Source organism: Palaemon carinicauda, chromosome 45, assembly GCF_036898095.1.
Source record: "Palaemon carinicauda isolate YSFRI2023 chromosome 45, ASM3689809v2, whole genome shotgun sequence".
Classification (NCBI taxonomy): domain Eukaryota; kingdom Metazoa; phylum Arthropoda; class Malacostraca; order Decapoda; family Palaemonidae; genus Palaemon; species Palaemon carinicauda.
The window spans coordinates 26,394,043-26,416,542 of NC_090769.1; the positions used below are offsets into that span (position 1 = coordinate 26,394,043).

The 22,500-nt window shown below is 36.3% G+C and overlaps 1 protein-coding gene across 7 annotated transcripts in view; it reads left to right on the top strand.

The window, feature by feature from the left end:
• LOC137634692 (transcription factor cwo-like) overlaps positions 1 to 22,500 on the top strand; it is a 178,005-nt gene that overhangs the window by 103,539 nt on the left and 51,966 nt on the right. Inside the window, exon 1 of one of the 7 annotated variants that reach the window (XM_068367183.1) lies at positions 18,275 to 19,756. The exons of 1 other annotated variant lie outside the window; for it this stretch is intronic. In XM_068367183.1, coding sequence (XP_068223284.1) covers positions 19,286 to 19,756 — 471 coding nt within the window. In that variant the 5' untranslated portion in view covers positions 18,275 to 19,285. Of the gene's footprint in view, positions 1 to 18,274; positions 19,757 to 22,500 lie in introns of those variants that run through there. 5 more of the 7 variants (XM_068367181.1, XM_068367178.1, XM_068367184.1 and 2 more) reach the window with 5 other exon arrangements.

The following is a 22,500-nucleotide window of genomic DNA, read 5'->3' on the forward strand; positions in this document are numbered from 1 at the left end:
ACCAGTTTAAGTAAGTTTTGTCTAAACCAGTTCGAGGAAGATTTGTTTAGATGACCAGTTTAAGGAAGTTTTGTCTAAACCAGTTCGAGGAAGACTTGTTTAGATGACCAGTTTGAGGAAGTTTTGTCTAAACCAGTTTGAGGAAGATTTGTTTAGATGGCCAGTTTGAGGAAGATTTGTTTAGATAACCAATTTGAGGAAGATTTGTTAAGATAACCAGTTCTAGGAAGATTTGTGTAGATAACCAGTTCGGGAAAGTTGTTTAGATAATCAGTTTGAGGAAGATTTTAGATAACCAGATTAAGGAAGATCTTTTTAGATAACCAGTTTGAGGGAGATTTTTGTAGATAATCAGTTTGAGGAAGATTTGTTTAGATAAATAGTTTGAGAAAGATTTGTTTAGATAACCAATTTGAGGAAGATTTATTAAGATAGGCAGTTCAAGGGAGATTTTTTAGCTAACCAGTTTGAGGAAGATTTGTTTAGATAACCAATTTGAGGAAGATTTATCAAGATAGGCAGTTTGAGGGAGATTTTTTAGCTAACCAGTTTGAGGAAGATTTGTTTAGATAAACAGTTTGAGGAAAAATTGTTTAGATAACCAGTTTAAGGAAGATTTGTTTAGATAGCCAATTTGAGGAAGATTTTCTTTTTAGATAACCAATTTGAGGAAGATTTGTTAAGATGATCAGTTTGAGGAAGATTATTTTAGTTAACCAGTTTGAGGAAGATTTTTTTAGAAAACCAGTATGGGAGAGAATAGTTTAGATAACCAGTTTGAGGAAGATTTCTTGAGATAACCATTCTGAGGAAGAATTGTTTAGATAACCAGTTCGAGGAAGAATTGCTTAGATAACCAACTGAAGTTCCAAGGCTAGAAAGGAATTTCTGCAGACATAAGCGTCCCATCTTGACTCTATTGGCAACGTCCAATGCACTTAACATCTCTAAGGCCAAGATACTTGTTTTCTTCAACTTGATATTTTGTTGTTTCGTTTGTGTTATTTCATCGTTTTTTCGTGTGAAAAAGGAACGACTGATGCTGGGTTTAGTAACGCTATTGCACTTTGTAGTGCACGTTCACGGTAGGCGTTGCTTTAAGCTTTCGAAAATGGTTCCTACTTTCTTCAATTTTGCTGTCAAACTTCGGTATTATTATTGTTGTTATTATTATTATTATTATTATTATTATTATTATTATTATTATTATTATTATTATTATTACTACTTCTACAAGCTAAGCTACATAATATACACATGCGTTACATTAGGGTATTTGCAATAATTTTTAAACTCTACATTTGTTCTAACTTCTTCAATTTTGATTTCGAACTGCTTCTTTCTTTTACTTCAAATCTCGCCCCCCCCCCCTCCTCCCTTTGCAGAGTGGCTGCTTCATTCCCAGCACTGGTCTATATGGCTAAGGATAAGGATTGAACGATAGAGCTCAGAGTCTGAAGGAGAAAGAGACAGATTCGTTTGTTTTTCTTGTCAGTCATTGGTACGGTAACCTTCACAGGTGCAGTCATATAAGCATTGAAGGAATAGGCAGGTGTCTTGGGCCCGGAGGGATCGGCAGATGTTTCGTTTGCCCTTGTTTTCTTATGTTTGAAGACAAACTTGTCTAGAAAAGTTGAAGAGAGGTTGAGAGATGAAGTTGAAGGGAGATTGTGAAATGAAGTTGAAAAAAGATTGAGAGATGAAGTTGAAGGGAGATTGGGAAATGAAGTTGAAAAAAGATTGAGAGATGAAGTTGAAGAGAGGTTAAGAGATGAAGTTGAAGAAAGATTGAGAGATGAAGTTGAAGAAACATTGAGAGAGGATAAGTTGAAGAGAGATTAAAAAATAAAGTTGAAGGGAGATTGTGAGGTGAAGTTGAAGAGAGATTGACAGATGAAGTTGAAGAAACATTCAGAGACGAAGTTGAAAAAAAGATTGAGAGATGAAGTTCAAGAGAGATTGAGAAATGAAATTGAAGAAAGATTGAGACACGGAGTTGAAAAAAAGATCGAGAGATGAAGTTGAAGAGAGATTGAGAATTGAAGTTGAAGAAACATTGAGAGTTGAAGTCGAAGAGAGATTGAAAGATGAATAGTCCCTGGAGGGGGAGAAAGGTACAGATGATGATGATTATTGTATAATTTTTTTTTTTTTTTTTTTTTTTTTAGCAACTCTTCTAATGTTCTTTGGACTGGATTAGTAATTATATGCCCTTCTTACCCGCTACTTCACAGGATTTATATATCATAAGTCTCGATGAAATCGTTACGACGAACCAAATTAATTACAGATTAATTAATTCTGTAATTATACAATTTGTGCTTCAACATTAAATTCTATTCTATTAGCCAATGAAAGAAATTAAAAGTTTTAGTTAGTGATTATCACTTATCAGAAGTTCATTTTGAAATTAACCGAATCTAAATGCAAGTCACTGTAAGTTAATCTTAAGAAATATGTATTTCAACTGGTCGTTGTTCAATGATTTTTGTAAATTGGATTACGATTATATTCAATCATTTTTGGCTTTCCGAAAGCGAAATTAGACGACCAGAATTCTTATTTTATTAGGAAATATATTTGACTCTGAAGATTTCTCAAAGAAATATTGTTTCAATGTATGCAGGGGTTGAGTGATATTTTTATATCGTATAATTGGTAAACGAATATCGGTTTTATTTAACTTTGATGACACTTATTTTATATATATGTATATATATAATATGTATATATATATATATATATATATATATATATGTATATATATATATATATATATATATATATATATATATATATATATATATATATATATATATATGTATATATATATATATATATATATATATATATATATATATATATATATATATATATATATGTGTGTGTGTGTGTGTGTGTGTGTAACATATGTCTATGTATATACTGTATTTATCAATATATATAGTATGTATATATTAATATATGCTGTATACGTGTGTATGTGTATAAATTTTGACAGCTGACACATGACATTAGATGTTTATATATATATATATATATATATATATATATATATATATATATATATATATATATACAGTATATATTCATATATATATATACATACATACATACATACATACATACATACATACACATACGGTTTCCTTTTCTTTCTTTTGTGTGAAGACGAAATGTCACTCGGGGAAAATGAGCAGCAAACAATGCCGTAGCTGTGGCATGAAGTCTGACATTTCGTGACACGACGTTCAACCCAAAACTTTGCACTCTGATAGGAGGCTGGGGCCTTCTACTGATAACGTATCTCTGCTTGTGTTTGTGTGTCCGCGAATGCATGCTTTGCTTGCGATTGTTCAGGAGTTAAATTCTATCGCTTTGCTTGTAGGAATGAAGTGTGGATGCTCTTCGAAAAATTTTTTTTTTTTGGTTATTATTATTATTATTATTATTATTATTATTATTATTATTATTATTATTATTATTATTATTATCTAACCTACAACCCTATTGTAGATGCTCTTCAAAAACTAAGTTGTTTCTTTAATTGTTATTATTATTATTATTATTATTAAATTATTATTATTATTATTATTATTGTTGTTGTTATTACTATAACTACTACTACCAGCCAAGCTACAACCCTAATTGCAAACGCAGGATGCTATAAGCCCAAGGACTACAACAGGGAATAAAATAGCCCAGTGAGGAAAGGAAATAAACTACAAGAGTTAAATTGTGTACGGCTTATATGTTAGGAAAAGCAATATATTTTTTTTAAGTTTTTGCTAGTTGACACACTGCTTTTGTTATCCTGATTTTGGATCATTTCCTGAATAATATTTAAAAGAGAGAAAAAGGTCAACTATAATTCATTAAGTCTTTATATCGGTACCTAGGTAAGGTGTTTCATGTAATTGATACCAAAACAAAAAAAAGATCATTCGTTACTTATTTTTGAATTCCTGTACTGTAGGTGGTTCTGACGTCACCTGTGTGAAATTTCTATAAGCCGTGAACACCTGTTCAAACCCTTCCTGATAAGCTAATCACGCCATCTGACAACCATTGCCAACTGTCCTTGTGTGTCTTCGTGAGTTTGTTATCCAGACATGATCCACATTTAAAGATTTAAAGGTCGCTCATGAATGGCAGAGGTAAGGGACTGATATTACCCTGTCGAGCAGGACAATACTCTAGAGACTGGCCATATATACATATGATCAGAGCCCAAGCCCACTCTCCATCCAAGCTAGGACCAAGGAGGGCCAGGAAATAGCTGCTGAAGACTCAGCAGAAAGGTCTATAGGCATCCCCAAACCCGCCATCCTTAGCTCACAAGGATGGTGAGGTTGCAGCAACCAAAGTTTGAGTTTGAGCGGGACTCGAACCCCAGTCTGGCGTTCACCACTCAGGGACGTTACCACATCGGCCACCACAACCCTTAAGTGATTAAGTATTGAAACACTAACATGAAATATGCGAAAATATCAGTTCATCAAGCTTAATATTATTTTAGGGTTATGGTGGCCGATGTGGTAACGTCCCTGACTGGTGAACGCCAGACTGGAGTTTGAGTCCTCGTTAGTTTCTTAGGTCGCCGCAACCTTACCATCCTTGTGAGCTAAGGATGGGGGTTTGGGGGAGCCTTTAGTTCTGTCCGCTGAGTCATCAGCAGCCATTGTCTGGCCCTCCTTGGACCTAGCTTGGGTGGTGAGGTTGCTGCGACCGAAGTTTGAGTTTGAGCGGAACTCGAACCTCAGTCTGGCGTTCACCACTCAGGGACGTTACCACATCGGCCACCACAACCCTAGAGTTATATAATCACCCATCCCATGAATGAATGACATCATATACGATATTAGTTATGAGAAGACTTTGAAAACATTCATCAAACAGACGAGTTACCCCGATGTATTTACCTTAATTTTCTTTACTTCATATTAACTTTATGTTAACATAGAGTAGGCTACTTAATTTACTTTACTTTGAGGGTTGCTTATCTGGTCCTTTATAGCAGGGGAAGCCTACTCTCTATAGGACCTCCACGGTCGTTTTATAATGTTCACTCGGGAGTATTTAACATTTCACAATGCGTATTGTTCGCTTACTGTTTGATCGTCACTGTCAAAACACTCGCTCAACAAGGTCTTTAGTTTCCTCTTGAAAGCCTTAATATCTTTAATTATTCGGATGTCTCGTGGGAGCCTATATAGTCTCGGGGCCGCATATTTAAAGGCTCTAGAGTCTAGAACCTACAGAAGACACTGCAATCCCCTTAGATCAGGGGTTCTCAACCTGGGGTACATGTACCCCCAATGGTACATTTTTTACTTTTCAGGGGGTACATCGCATCTGAGAGAATACCCAGTATTGAGCAATAAATTAGGTAATCTCCATTGGTATTAAGTAATAAAATTAAGTAATATTTCGGTAGAATCCCACCCAGCATTATCGCTTGCCAGTACATTTGCGAGCGAAGAGAGCGCACGGCTGAGCAAAAACCATTAGGTTTTGATAATATTTTGATAGAGTCTAATGGTATTTGCCGCTTCGTGTGCTCGCTTCGCTCGCGAAAAAAAAAAAAAGGAAAACATCAAGCTTCTGTGTACTGGCAAGCGGTAATGGCTGGGTGGGACTCAATGGAAATATGACCTAAAATTATATCACAGTATCAATTTCCTCGTTTCTCTTTTTCACCCTCAATTTTAAGGGTACGCCGGCATTTATAAGATGCCCAAAGGGGCTCAGAAGGACGAAAAGGTTGGGAAGACCCTGCCTTAGATAAATTTCTTGCGAAACCGTTGAGAGACGGTCCCCGTGACTTAGACACCAGTGACTGTATAGTCATCTAGCCCAGGTGAACTCACGTGGAATGCTGTATATATAGATGGCATTTAGCTTGATTGGGCAACTTAACCTCCGGAGGGGAGCTTTGTCTCGTCGGAAGAGACAAAAGAACCATGAGGTCTCGAGGCACACCATACAAGGGGCCACGAAGGCAGGTTTTCATGAAGGGCAGCATTACCGCTGATCACGAGGCCTGGAAGCGCTGGGTTCAGCCACTTTCAGCGGGCGCGCGACTGTTGTTACCCCATAGACACGCGACATAGTCGCCCCTCCCCTTTTGACAAAAGGGAGTGATTATGTCCCCCTGGAGCCCTTTCATCTGCTGTAATGTCCTTTTATGTCGACTCTTTTTCCGTGGATGGTGTCGCAAGGGGCCTCCTGTCAAGAGGCCGTGCTACCAAGAAAAAACGAGAGAGGGGGAGAGAGAGAGAGGTTAGTAAGGGCATCTTAGAAGAGTTGGACACGTGGTTGAAGATCACGTGTTATTGTACCATTAATGTTGGGATAGGAGAGGCAGACGTGTCAGGGGTCACTCTGTTTTCCTCTGACGGGAAAAGATGGGTGTGTGTAGCAATAGTTCTGTCGCTTCTCGTGTTCCTTGAGGTCATTTCGAGCTGCGCTGGAATAATGCACAAAAGGATAATAAAGACTTGCTATACTTTTCTCCTTGCCTCTTGAAAGCAACATGTAATGTCAGGGACAACATACTCACCACCCCCCCCCCTTTTGATCTGGATGATAGACGGGTAAGGGGGTAGCTGGGTATGGGTATTTTAGGGGGGGTAGGAGTACCGAAGAGGAGGCACTGGACAGGAATGACATTTGACTGCTATCGAGATGGATCTTCGCGCACGAGCATTGTGGTGTTTTCGCCGTGACAGGCCGTAAAAGTTTATATATGCACCCACATAACAGCATTTTACGTGAGCCTATTTGCTCCTCGGTGACTTTTACATAAAAAAAAGGGGGGCGAGACAGGTCTTGGGAAATGGCCATCTCTCTTGGGCACCTATGAGACACGCAGGACTTGACGTTATATTTCCTCCTTTCTTTCTTCTTCTTTTTTTTTTTTTTTTTTTTTTTTTTTCAGTGGAGTCTGGTCAGTTTCGAAATATGCGAAGGGGACCTCCTTTTACGCGATACCTTGTATAGATACTGTCTCGTCCGATGCGCAGCTGTATTTAGCTTACGAGTTATCAACCTTGTTTTACGAGCCGGAAAACCTGAGATCGTTCTGCGAGGGGGGGGGGGGAGAGACAGATCGATCCTCAGTGGAGAAATTACTTTAACAACAACAACAACAATAATAATAATAATAAATAATAATAATAATTGGCAGTAAAAATCCACTGTTATGTACGTTGTATATTTTAAGAAATGCAGGAGTTATCGCAATCGGTATTTTTAAAATATACTGCGTATATAACTGTGAATTTTTAATACCCTTTTAGACAAACATGATGTTTTCCATAAGTTGATAATATTATTGGTAATAATAATAATAATAATAATAGTAGTAGTAGTAGTATTAGTAATAATAATAATAATAATAATAATAATAATAATAATAATAATAATAATAATAATAATAATAATAATAAAGGTCTATGATAACTTAAAACGCCGGCTCAACCTTTTATTTTAAGAAGAGCTGTCTGAAAATTTGATACAATCGTATATTTCATGAAGGGTAAACTAGCTTTCTCTTTGCACTGAATTCTGACCCCATATCACATTAGGTTGTTCACCAGCATCCATCATAAGTTATTTGAAGGAAATGTGAACATTATGTTTTCACATTCGTATTCTGTATGTACTGCGCTTTTCTATTCACATCACTCATTAATTGCTTATTATTATTATTATTATTATTATTATTATTATTATTATTATTATTATTATTAACTTGAAGAAAACACTATGCGGGTATAAAAATTGTGTATTAAAAATTCAGTTATATACGTTGTATTTTTAAAAAATACAGATTGTGAAACCTTTTTTATTTTTTTTATAAGTGTGATAGCTCCTGTATTTTTTAAATATACAACTTATTGTATATAACTGTGGATTTTAATGCCCATTGTTATTATTATTATTATTATTGTTATTATTATTATTATTATTATTATTAGCTAAGCTACAGCCATAGTTGGAAAAGCAGGGTGCTATAAGCCCTAGGGAAAAAATAGCCCAGTGAGAAAAAGAAATGGGGAAATAATATAACTACGAGAGAACTCATGGACAATTAAAATAACATTTCAAGAACAGTAATGACATTAAAATAAATCTTTCATGAATAAACTGTAGAAAAAGAGTTGTGTCAACCTGTTCAACTTTTGAACTTCTGAAGTTCTACCGATTCAAGTACCTGATTAGGAAGACAATTCCAGAACTTGGTCACTGCTGGAACTAGAAAAAGCACTCTGAATGTGCTGACCTCCACCACGGCAGCTTGTTTCTCGAAAATCAGCTTGCCTTCCCCAGAATCAATTTAGACTGTAGGCGTAACTGAAGTCTGTGCGACAACCATCTTCGAACTTGGGGGTAAGGTTAGGGTTAATTCCGTCGACCTTTTGCATGACCTTGACCTTTGACCTAGGACTTACAAAATTGAATTACTTCCACGTCTCAATATGATTAATCCATGAAAGTTCCACTACTCTATGAGTAAAATTATTATTATTATTATTATTATTATTATTATTATTATTAAATGCTAAGCTACAACCCTAGTTGGAAAAGCAGGATGCTATAAGCCCAGGGGCCCCAACAGGGAAAATAGCCCAGTGAGGAAAGGAAATAAGGAAAAATAAAATATTTTAGGAATAGTAACAATATTCAAATAAATATTTCACTAACTAGCAAACAAACTGACAAACTGGGGCGAAAACGTAACCTCCTCCCAACTGGAAAACTATGTGATATTGAGCCTCGTGATATCAAAAGATTTGTGTTTTGGTCCTACAAGCTCCTCGTAGGTCGTAGGCGATTCAGGTGTTATTAAAGTTCTAAAGACTAGTCTAAAAATGTTCTCTCAAGATATGTTTGACCCTATAGGCTTATACAAGCGAAAACGTCATGCAGTCGAGAGACTTATAAAAGGACCCAAGGTGGTTGGCCTTTCTGTCGTCTTCTGAGTTCTTTTTTTTTTTTTTTTTTTTTTTTTTTTTTTTTTTTTTTTTTTTTTTTTTTTTTTTACCTCTGTTGGATTTTCTTGGATTCGTTTCCCGAATTTTCTTTTTTTTTTAAATGAAAAAATACCTTTGGATCAGATTTATTGTTGCCCTTTCTGGGTTTATTTCCTTCTTAATCTACCCCTTTTTAATTTTCTTGGGTCTCATTCCCCGAATTTTCTTGGGTGTCATTCCCAGAATTTTCTTGGGTGTCATTCCCAGAATTTTCTTGGGTCTCATTCCCCGAATTTTCTTGGGTCTCATTCCCCGAATTTTCTTGGGTGTCATTCCCAGAATTTTCTTGGGTGTCATTCCCTGAATTTTCTTGGGTGTCATTCCCTGAATTTTCTTGGGTGTCATTCCCTGAATTTTCTTGGGTGTCATTCCTAGAATTTTCTTGGGTGTCATTCCCAGGATTTTCTTGGGTCTCATTCCAAGAATTTACCTTTTCTTTTTTTAAATTAGGGCCTAAGAGCCCGTGTCTTGCTATAGGCTAAGCGTTCTTAAACGAACGAACGAACCTTTTTCAAAGGATTTGTCCCTAACCTTTGGTCTTGTTTGGCTATTGTATTCAGCGCATAAGACCTTTTATAAATCTTGTCGTTACTTCATTAGAGAATTTTTTTTCCTATTCAAACCTTATATATATATATATATATATATATATATATATATATATATATATATATATATATATAATGATTAATCTGCTGCGTAAGCTATTTTGGAAAATATACTTATTGTTATGAAAATATGATGCTATTAAGTAACTATTATTACTCTTTTCTTTTTTGGGGTTGAAAACGGACCATGAAATGAACATTATACGAATTCAGATTTCACTCAGTAGAAAGTTGGATATTTTTTTTTTCTAAGTAATTCAATGAAAATTAGCTGGCTTCCTCAAGGCACTATAAGAGTTGAAAGACCTAGGCCTACATGGCTGAGGAATATGAAGCGTGAAGTAGGAGATGATGAATGGGACAGCTTTGCTGATCATGGCGAAACGCCAACCTTTTCACCACATTAAGGTGTCCCCATTATATACCTATAAAACTTAGCCAAGTTTTCTTAACTTTCCACATGTTATTTATAGTAAAGTTGTTGTGGTGATCGATGTGTTAATGTCCCTGACTGATGATCGCCAGACTGGGGTTCGAGCCCCGCTCAAACTCGTTAGTTTCTTTGTTGGCTCCAACCTCACCATTTTTGTGAGCTAAGGAAGGGGGTTTTGGAGGAGCCTATAGGCCTATCTGCTGAATCATCAGCACCCATTGCCTGGCTCTCCGTAGTCCTAGCTTGGGCGCTGATCATATGTATTTATGGTCAGTCTCTAGGGCATTGTCCTGCTCGATAGGGCAATGTCAATATCCCTTGCCTCTGCCATTCATGATCGGCCTTTAAACCTTGACGTATGTTTTCCGGTCAAGGATATAGGTACAAACTCGCTCTGTCTAGAATGACGTTAAACCCTACGATGTACTTGATATATATTTATATGCAAATCGTGACCCGGTGTCCTTGGCGTCTTGTCTTGTGCCCAACAATATCCTTCCACGCGAAAGACGCGTCTATGGCACACGAGGATGGAAAGGACAAGGCCAAGGCATCTTTTTTTTTTCGACACTTGAGTGGCACTCGTAAGGTCCTTTTCGGAGTCCTGCTTCCGTAACAGTTTCGCCACATGGCCATTGTTCGCGCACAAAGCCTCTTTTTTTTTTTTTTTTTTTTTTGAGATCCTTCGACTGAATGACGTTCATTCTTTTTCATTCCTCTGGGGGTATTATAAACCCTGCGGCTATACGCATTAAGGGTTAAATTACCTAAGCAACAGTTATGCGATTTATATCGCTAACAATATCAGAGTTTGTAGTCCCTTTGTCTCAAGAAAATGCTTTAAAAATCAGATCGCCTAAAGGCGCATCGAACCACTCGAAACCGCTTATTAAGCCATTCTAACCCTTAATATCCCCTTAAATAAAGCCGATAATCCTCCGCCAATCGGGTCTTTCATTTCTTCTAGAACGTTGTGTCCTGCAAAACGATAACTAATGACGTCACAGATGAACTATCTCTTGTCAAATGTGCCCTCGAGTGACATTGCGTTGTCCGCGACATTATATATCCCGTCCCCTCTGCCAGGCTGTACTAGGTCCCTAATCGAAGATGGCATCACAGGGGCGAAGGTCAGCAGCCCGCTTGACCCTGATGGAAATCGGGCGTCGAGGGCGTTTTGACAAGCCTTTCTCTCTCTCTCTCTCTCTCTCTCTCTCTCTCTCTCTCTCTCTCTCTCTCTCTCTCTCTCTCTCTGAGGCTTTTTATGTAAAACTGTTGGTTGTGGTTTTCTCGTAATGTGTTCTTGGTGTTTTGCTTTACGTAAAAGCTATCCAACACCCCTTCCCCCTTCCCCCGGCCTATCCAAACACCCCCCCCCCCTTCCCTCACCTTTCTCTAAACATCCCTTCACCCCGAGCTATCCAATTCCTCAGCCCCTTCCCCTCACGCTTTCTCTAGACGTCTTTACCCCTTATATAAAAACATTGTTAAGTTTATCTAAATGCAATAAGGGGAAATTCAAGCTCCAGAAACTGGATTGCTTTTGAAAGTTGGGTGGAGAGGGGGCTTGGTCGCTGATCATATGTATATATGGTCAGTCTCTAGGGCATTGTCCTACTTGATAGGCAATGTCACTGTTCTTTGCCTCTGTCATTCATGAGCTGTCTTTAAACATTGGCTGAAGGGACCCTGTTAAGAGCTTAGAGTAATACCTGCAGTGGGGATTATTGACGGTATTATTATTATTATTACTACTACTACTACTACTACTACTACTACTACTACTACTACTACTACTACTACTACTACTACTACTAGCTAAGATACAACCCTAGTTGAAAAAGCAGATGCTATAAGTCCAAGGGCTCCAACAGGGAAAGAAAATAAGGAAATAAATAGACTATGAGAAGTAATGAACAATTAAAATAATATATTTTAAGGACAATAACAACATTTTAACAGATCTTTCTTATATAAACAATAAAAAACCTCATGTCAGCCTGGTCAACATAAAAACGTTTGCTTCAACTACTGTTTTTCCTTAATTTTGTTGTAGATGTTTTAAATAATTCAGTCCCATTGAACTCTCCTATTATTTCTTCGTATATTTTTTTGATTTAGGCCCAATAATGCATTTTATTTTTTTTCTTTCAACTTTTCAAACTTTTAAAATTTTAGTTTTGGCTTATAACTGTCACATGGAGATTATTTTAACATTTCCTCCCGTAGGAATATTTGTAAAATTGCTGTCCCAGTAATGCACTACTTACTGTAGAACAGTGCTTTTTATTGATTTCCAAAATCCTTACTGATGTGACTTCCTCTTTTTTTTTTCTTTTTTTTTTTTTTTTTTTGCAAATACTAAAACTGACTTTTTATTAAATTCTTTTCTGCAAAAACTAAAACTGTGACTCTATGAAATTCTTTTCTACAAAGATTTAAACTGTGACTTTCTATGAAATTTTTCTCTACAAAGACTAAAACTGCTCTCTGAAATTCTTTTCTGCAAAGACTAAAACTTGACTCTATGAAATTCTTTTCTGCAAAAACTAAAACTGTGACTTTTTACGAAATTCTTCTCTGCAAAGACAAACTGACTATGAAATTCTTTTCTGCAAAGACTAAAACTGTGACTTTCTATGAAATTCTTTTCTGCAAAAACTTAACTGACTTTCTATGAAATTTCTTTCTACAAAGTCTTAAATTGTGGCTCTATGAAATTCTTTTCTGCAAAGACTTGAACTGTGGCTCTATGAAATTCCTTTCTGCAAAGACTAAAGCTGTGTCTTTCTATGAATTTTTTTTTCTACGAAGACTAAAACTGCTCTCTGAAATTCTTTTCTGCAAAGACTTAAACTGTGACTCTGTGAAATTCCTTTCTACAAAGACTCAAACTGTGACTATGAAATTCCTTTCTTTAAAGACTAAAACTGACTCTCTATGAAATTCCTTTCTACAAATACTCAAACTGTGACTTTCTATGAAATTCCTTTCTACAAAGATAAAACTGTGACTATGAAATTCCTTTCTTTAAAGACTAAAACTGACTCTCTATGAAATTCATCTCTACAAAAACTCAAACTGTGACTTTCTATAAATTTTTTTTCTTACAAAGACTGAAACTGCCCTCTGAAATTCTTTTCTGCAAAGACTAAAACTTGACTCTATGAAATTCTTTTCTACAAAGATGGAAACTGACTATGAAATTCCTTTCTGCAAAGACTAAAACTGTAACTATGAAATTCCTTTCTACAATGACTAAAACTGCTCTATGAAATTCCTGTCTACAAAGACTTAACCTTAAATAGACTGGAATATATAGAAACCTAAGTAGCATTGAAATATCTATTTTGACCATTGATAACAAGGATGTTCTGTGCATGAAAGCAAATATTAAACCCAAAAGCTTCCCTTTGTGAAGCAACTCATCTCCCAAGTATAGTAATTGGCTCGTCTTTCAGGAAATCCTTTACCAGTTAAGCAATACTCTCAGTACCATTGTATACCATTCACACATTTGTATGAAGTATTGGGTCCGATTAAGGCACGGGGTATGATGCTATACAAGCACAAGCACAAAGCTAAAGCATTCTAGAAGTTTGATTCCAGCTGCGGCCACGTTGTGGAATGATCTTCCCTAATGAGGTAGTTGAATCGGTGGAACTTCAATAGTTCAAACTTGCAGCGAATGTTTTTTTTAATGTTGTTACTGTTCTTAAAATGTTATTTTAATTGTTCATTACTATTGTTTTATTTATTTCCTTGTTTCCTTTCCTTACTGGGCTATTTTTCTCTGTTGGAGCCCTTGGGAGTATAGCATCCTGTTATTCCAACTAGAGTTGTAGCTTAGCTAATAATAATAATGATAATCATAATAATAATAATAACAATAATAATAATAATAATATTGATAATAATATCAATATTAATAATATTAATATTAATAATAATATTAATAATATTAATATTAATGATATTAATAATAATAATAATAATAATAATAATAATAATAATAATAATAATAATAATAATAATAATATAAACGTGCTGGAAAGACGGAGTACTTTATATTAATTGTGGGTGTGACCGGCCACGAGTATTAACCTTATGCATAATCCAAACACATTTTGGTGCCATTTTTTATCAAATGAGTTGATCGTGACGATAAAAATCCAAATTTGCTTTAAATTTTCTATTATTATTATTATTATTATTATTATTATTATTATTATTATTATTATTATTAATTGCTAAGCTACAACCCTAATTGGAAAAGTAGAATGATATAAGCCCAGGGTCTCCAACGGGGAAAAGAGCCCAGTGAGGAAAGGAAACAAAGATAAATTAGATATTTTCCTAGTAACATTAAAATAGATATCTCCTATATAAACTATGAAAACGTAACAAAACAAGAAGAAGAGAAATAAGACAGAATAGTGTGGCTGAGTGTACCCTCAAGCAAGAGAACTTTAACTCCACTAATAAACTGTTTATATATAAACTCAATCACTCGTTTTTGATAGTTTTCCAAAATGGCCGCTGTTGATACTTTCTGATATGATTGTTGGCCTTGAAAATGAGATAAGCGGCCTGAAGGTGTTGCAACTTTTATATCAATACAGATATCATTTGACTGTGCTCGGATGAATCAAGTAGCTGTCACTCAGAGCAGTGATCTGAGGCAGATTGGCAGGTGGTGTTGGCAGCTGGACATGAGACTCCGAAAGACGGGACACTCCAAAATCAAACCATTGTTCTCTCAAGTCTTGGGTAGTGCTATAGCCTCTGCTCCAGGGTCCTCCACTGTCTTGGGTTAGAATTCTCTTTGCTTGAGGGTACACTCCGGTGCACTATTCTATCTTATTTCTCTTCTTGTTTTGTTAAAGTTTTTATAGTTTAAATAGGATGTGGAAGAAATGAGAATGCTTAGGTGGATGTCTGGGGTGACAAGAGAGGATCGGATAAAAAATGACTACATAAGGGGGTCGACAAAGGTGGTGGAAATATCAAAGAAAGTGCAGGAAGGGAGGCTGAGATGGTATGGACACCTGATGAGGAGAGATGAGGACCACGTTGGGAGACATACTATGGAGATGGAGGTTCAGGGAAGAAGAAGAGGGAGACCAAGAAGGAGATGGAGGGACTGTGTGAGAGGAGACTTAAAGGAGAAGGGGATTGATGAGGCAGAAGCGCAGAATAGAAAAAGATGGAAACGGCTCATCCGCAACGGCGACCCCATATAAAAATGGGAACCAGCTAGGAAGATGAAGAAATAGGAGATATTGTTACTCTGGAAATATTTTATCTTGTTTCCTTTCCTCACTGGGCTATTTTCCCTGTTGGACCCCCTGTGCTTCTAGCATCCTTATTTTCCAACTAAGGTTGTAGCTTAGCAAGTAATGATTTTAATTGTTTGCCAATGTCTTGTATCTAACCTTTGACCTCTAGTTTTTTTTCTTGTAGTGCCACTAAAAAGATAAGTATTGTTCGTGAAACTTTCAGTACATGCAGATATTATTATTATTATTATTATTATTATTATTATTATTATTATTATTCGGAAGTAAGCCCTCTGTTAGTGTTATTCCCATAGATCTTTGAGTAGTAACTAGTTTATGTTCCAAGGCTTTAGTTAGGCATACAAGTTCCTGATGCTCAAGTTAATACTGGTAGAACCATTTGATTGAATACCTTTCTTTTTAGAGATAGTGGCATTTTGATTTTCATAATCTCATTTTGTTTGCCAAAAGCTCTCTTTCTCATACCTATCCTTATTTTAATTTCGGTCTCATGTCCTGGGTTAACACTTTCTGTCCTAAGTACCTATATTTATTAACAATCTCTAAAAGTTAGTCCTTAATATTTATTTGTTGTCTCGGCATTTTCATTGAACATTATCTTAGTGTTATTCATATTCATTTTCAGCCCTTCATTACTTGCTTAGCTACAACCTTAGTTGGAAAAGCAGAATGCTATAATCCCCGGGGTTCCAACAGGGAAAATAGTCCAGAGAGGAAAGGAAACAAGGAATAATAAAATATTTTAAGAACAGCAATAACATTAAAATGAATATTACCAATATAAACTTTAAAAACTTTAACAAAACAAGATTAAGAGAAATAAGGTAGAATAGTGTGCCCGAGTGTACCCTCAAGCAAGAGAACTCTAATCCAAGACAGTGGAACACCACGGTACAGAGGCAAAGCTCTACCCATGACTAGAGAACAATGGTTTGATTTTGGTGTGTCTTTCTCCTAGATGAGGAATGTGACGTCTGCAATCCCAAAACAACGCTTCGTCTTCAAGGTCAAAAGCCTTAAGGTTAAGGCAGTATGTGCATATATATATATATATATATATATATATATATATATATATATATATATATATATATATATCGTATGAAGGAATAAGTGTAACAAAAGTGTTCGACCTTTGGTCTGGGTTATTTTCTGAGTGGCATTAAATCTCTCCTTTTGCTGTCACCATTAATAAGGATTCAGTAAGTTATGGACAAGGAAAAACTATTGTTTTAATTATGGTATATCTGGTTACCGTCTGTATATATACTGTATAATTACTACTACTACTACTACTACTACTTGTAAAGCTACAACCCTAGTTAGAAAAGCAGAATGATATTATAAGTCCGAGCTCTTCAATAGGGAAAATAGCCCCGTGAGGAAAGAAAATAAGGAAACTACAAGACTAGTAATTAACAATAAGAATAAAATATTTTAAGAACAGTACAGCATTAAGAAATATTTCAGATATAAAATATAATAATTTAAAAAAACAAGAGGAAGAGAAATAAGATAGAATAGTGTGCCAGTGTACCCTCAAGCAAAAGAACTCTACTCCAAGGCAGTTTAAGACCATGGTACAGAGTCTATGGTCTGCTCTTCTTCCCATAATTGTACTCGCGTTCAATGGGTTCCGATTTAAACTAATTTAATCCTGTGCTTTATATTAATTTTGATATTTGAGTGCACCTTAACACCCAAATATCCTGCAACACCCTAGGTTCCTACCTGATGTTCTCAGTGACCCTGCGCTCAGTGGCTGGCTTGAGCTACCCACCCAAGGTTGAAACGTCAGTTCTAAACAGGGTGTATAAGTGCTCCTAGAGACCTAGACCATGGGTTGGTATGAGGGGCGGGGGAGCAAAGAGACACTTGCGATGCACACGAGCGAGAGGGTAAAATTGTTCAAATATTGCAAAGTCCTTAATAGTGTATTTACCCACTTTTCGAAGCATCGCGGAAAGTGGCTATATCCCTTGTTAGGTTAAAGCGCGTGCGATAATGAATCTCTTTATTAATTCCAATAAGCGAGTTTGATTAGCTTAGCTTTCCTCCGCAGGACGTCGAATTATGTGACTGCGTCTGACGTCAGCGAAACGGTTAACAACGTGAGACATCACGCGAGAGACACACCATTGACTTCCTATTGCTTCGCCCGAATTTCTACGTTTTAAAGATAACATCTCCTTTAACTTAGCCACTCTCACTCTCTCTCTCTCTCCCCCTTTCCCTCAGCTGCGATCAAAACAATGCCATTATGAAAATAATATCTTAATTGTTCGTTATAGATAAATTTTTCTCTTTGATTTTATTGAATGTAAATATTTATAGCAACGTCATGGTGCATGGCGGCCCACGTGTATCAAAATCCAGTCACGTGTGCCTCTCCCAGCTCTCTAGCTAGCGGTGGGGCTGCCAGAATTAGAAGAGATACCAGAAATCTCTTTATTAATATATCACGTTGCAATGCAACATAGATTTCCTTGAGGTTTTATTAGTAAATATTAATTTGGATTCTTTTTAATCAATCGAGGATTTCATGAATATATATTTGATACCAGAAGGTTACGCTTTTAAAGATAAAAAATCAGTATTTGGCCACTACAGTGGAGTCGGTCGTCAGGTGATTTGGCATATATTTTAGCATACTATTTGTTTCTTCGTCCTTCTGCAATTAATGATTTATCTCATTTACGTAAAATATCAATCACTGATAGCTCTGAAATATAATTATCTCTTGAAAGCCCTCGAAGAACACATCTATTGACAATTATTGCCCAAAATCAATAATAGAGAGGGCGAATGTTCTCAAAGTGTGGGGCTGCACGTGACTTGAAGAGAGAGAGAGCAGCACAAACATACGAATGAACTGGCCGGCCCCACACGCCGGCAGACAGACAGACCTACGTACACACTTACGTTCGCTCACATTCATACGTACACACACGCTTATACTCGACGCCGTATGGTGGCCAGGCTTCGTGGTTTTCTCCTAGTGTAGTTGCCATCAGACATAGGTGGTGTCACAACCTCTGTGTGTGTGTGTTCGTACCTGTGGTGTTCTCTCGAAGGAGATTTTTAGTCCTGAGAACTGTCTTGTGGTATACCGCACATGTGAAATAGTTTACCTTGGATTAAAGGAAAAAAAATCTAAGTGATATTATTACCGTCATTTATGAGGAAAAAAAGTATGCAATTATTTAAGTGATTGTTGATATATTAGTGAAGACTTTAATGCTAATATTTAATGAGAATTAACAGCGAACATTAGGTGGTGTGATACAGTTTTGAGGCCTAACATTATATGGATATCAGTTTATCGTAGAAAATTCTACTGATGTTTTAACTGCAGTTAGTAATTGCGGTGGACTTAAGCAATACGAAAGCACAAATTGGTTGGAAAGTGATTTACATTTCCCTTAGTAATACGAACTTTTTAAAAAGTTCATTTACACTTCTAGCTGATTTTGAATATAACATTAGATTGGTAAATTACTTTCAAGAGCGATTTAAGGAGTCGGAATATGCCATAGCAGATTGAATGTGTGCACCGTTGGTACATTTCTCCTCTTCCTCCTCTGGAGGGGAAAATATTGTGCTACAAGCCCTTTGGCTGACCAGTACCAGGCTCAACACTGTCGCCTTCATCGTCAGCCTGTTCTCCCAGCATTTGAAAGTAGACGGTCCATTGTGGGACCAAGGTTAAGAAAGTTAAAAGACATATTCAGGAAAAGTAGCAGTTCCTCTGAAGATATTCGCGTTTATCCGCGAAATCACAGGTCTTTTTCTGTAGAATTTATTTTAAAGGACACATTATAGTATAAATATTATTCAGGGTCGTATAGAAAAGACAGAAAAGGTCGTGACGACCGCCCATTCGGTGCTCGTCGTTGCCTGAAACCCATGGCGACTGCCGCAGTCAAGGAAGAACCCGAGGCAGCTCCACCGTACAGCCTCTCTCTCCTGCTGACGGACCGCAACGCAAACCCAACGACACACTGTAGAAACATGACTGCTTCCTCTCTAGGCGGTCATCCTCCACCCCCCGCGCCCCTCAGCAATCCTCAGAACGTCATGCCACGTGCCCCTCAGAGCTGCTTGCCCTCACAGAACAGTAACCAGCAGGGTAACGGCTGCCACCAGCAGCAAGTTGTTTGTGGAAATCAACAGCAACAGTGTAATAACAGTAATAGTAATCCTTCTCAGCCGCCTTCTTCAGGAGGAGGTGGGGGCGTCCCTGCCCCTCCAGTCATTCCACAGCCCCAAATGAACGGCGTGGCCGCTTATGATAGAGTATCTTCACATTCCCCGTCAACCATGACCACCTCGGAGGTGTCTAAAAGAAATTCCTCGCCCAATAAACCACCGGCCAACGTGAGTATTTTCTTATTCGAGTACCTGTGGGTGTTTAGATTTTCGAAGGCTGTCGCCTACAATTGTCAAGCTGTTTTATTATTTTAAATCTCGCATTCTCGTTTACTCTATACCCACATACATATTCATATATATATATATATATATATATATATATATATATATATATATATATATATATATATTACTAGCTAATCTACAGCCATAATTGGAAAACTAGGATGCTATATATAGGCCAAATTTATTCTCATCATTTATTTATTTCCTTATTTCCTTTCCTCACTGGGCTATTTTTCCCTATTGGAGCCCTTGGGCTTATAGCATCTTGCTTTTCCAACTAGGGTTGTAGCCTGGCTAGTAATAATAATAATAATAATAACAGGGAAAAATAGCCTAGTAAGGAAAGGAAATAATAAAAAACGATCAGTAAAATAATGAAAGATTGGAAGTAAATATTTTAAAAACTGTAGAAATATCAAAACATATTTCATTTATAAACTATATGAAGACATACGTCAGCCTGTTCAACATAAAAATACTTGCTTATTACATTGTTAGCATACTGATATATCACTATTGTAAAAAATAAAATGCCTAGGGCCAGTGCTTCTGGAGTTAGGACCATAAATCGTGTTCATAATTATCCATCGGAATGAATTGCAAAAATATCGATTTGCATGCTGGCCAAAATAATACTATTTCCATTTTAGATTCCAAGAGACAGATATTGTACATGCCGTAATTTTTGATAAATCAAAACTTTATCATTCGAATTTGTCAGTTAGTTTTAAAGTAAATGTGTTAGGCCTACTTCCCCTATCTGGTTTTGTTCAGTTTCTTCTTTATATTCTGGGTTTTTATAGGCATAGGTTTTAACAAGTTAAAAGCAGACTTACGTATACTATTCCTATTCTGGAGCTGCTAAAATCACCTGTACATTTTATTTTATCAAAACAAAGCAATTGCTTGTTAAATGCAAATTCATAGTAGCGTTGTTTTTAGTGTTCGATCGTTTTTCTTTAATCTCAGTATTTCGAATTTTGAAAACCATAATTTGTTGCTTGAGATAACTCGTTGGGGTTTGTATAATCTGTCAAGTTTAGTCTCTCGTTGCAATAGTGGTATGAGAGAAAAAGGTGTGAAATTACTGTTGGAAGTCTGATATTCCTCAATATTTCTTTTCGTGTAAAGTTCTCACGCTATTATTTACATTTAGATCCAAGATATATATATATATATATATATATATAAAACTGAAGGCTCAAAGAGCTACCAGAGACTATAATAAGTTTCCTCTACACACCAGAAAGACTGAAGATATTAAGGCTTTCAAGAGGAAACTGAAGACTTAATAATTATTGTTCTCTTAAGTGCTTCTGTAAAATGCTGAATGCCATGTTAATTTATTTCATAGTTTCCTTTCATCATTGTACAAATTTTTCATTGTTGGAGCCCTTGGGCTTATAGCAGCCTGCTTTTCTAACTAGGGTTGTTACTTGGCTAATAATAATAATAAAGGTCGTGTAGAGAGTTCGATTACCCTGCAGTATAGGACCTGAAAAGCAGCCTTTAAAGTAAAAGTAAAGTCAGTCCAGATGTTAGTTTACCTCTTCGTTGAATATTTGAAATTCCATACAAAATGTCTTTTAATCTAAATAATTGCATTACTGGGTCAATTTAAGAATTCATTTCTCGCAACCGGGAGTCTAAAGAGTAACTTAAGAGACATGATCCTACCTGGAAGTAAAAAGACATTTGATAAGCCTATGTCATATTCATCTCTTTGTTGTTCTCTTTTCGCGGATCCCTGACTATTACATTTTTTGCGTATGTTTATTATATAATAGAACACCGTCCAATTCGCATATTGTAGACCCTCTATATAATATTTTAGGACTAGGCCTATGCGAGAGAAACAAAATAAAGAGTAGACTATATTATTGCATTATAAATTTATTAAATCTAGCCCCTCCAAAATTACTCAAAATCTCTTAGTGTAATGTAATGTGATTGTCATTTTTCACACACACACATTCACGATTATGTGTAACGCACTTTTATATACACTCATTATACCGAGAAGTATGACACCCTTCACACACACATTCACGATTATGTGTAACGCACTTTTATATACACTCATTATACCGATAAGTATGACACCCTTATTCATACCTAAGCCTATTTTGAATTGTCCCAAGTTATTTATAATTATAATTCTCTTTTTTTATAAAGAGCGGTACTGATATAAAGATATTTTGCCAGAAAAAATGGTATAGGAATGGTCCTGTATACAAATAAGACTATGATAACTTTTTAATTACTATTTACAGAACCACGTGTGCCAATGTGAGAGAGAGAGAGAGAGAGAGAGAGAGAGAGAGAGATGCCTCAGTTTCCAAGATGAAAGCTTGTGATGAATTGCTAGGTACCTGGTTTAAGAAAACATAGGTCTAGTCACTAAACTTTAGTGAAAAGGAAGGGGCATTGCATCATATTCTGCTAGGTATATGTAGTATGTGGTCTTACTGGACCATAGTATGTAGTCTGACTGGGCCATAATAGGTGGTCTCGCACAACACATTTGGGGTGCTCCTCTCTCTCTCTCTCTCTCTCTCTCTCTCTCTCACAGCCTCCCGCTTTTCCTCCCAGGGTTGTAGCTTAGCTAGCAATAAAAAAGGAAGAAAATTATTATTTTTATTTTGAACACGAATTGGAAAGATATTTAATTTATGATGATTTAT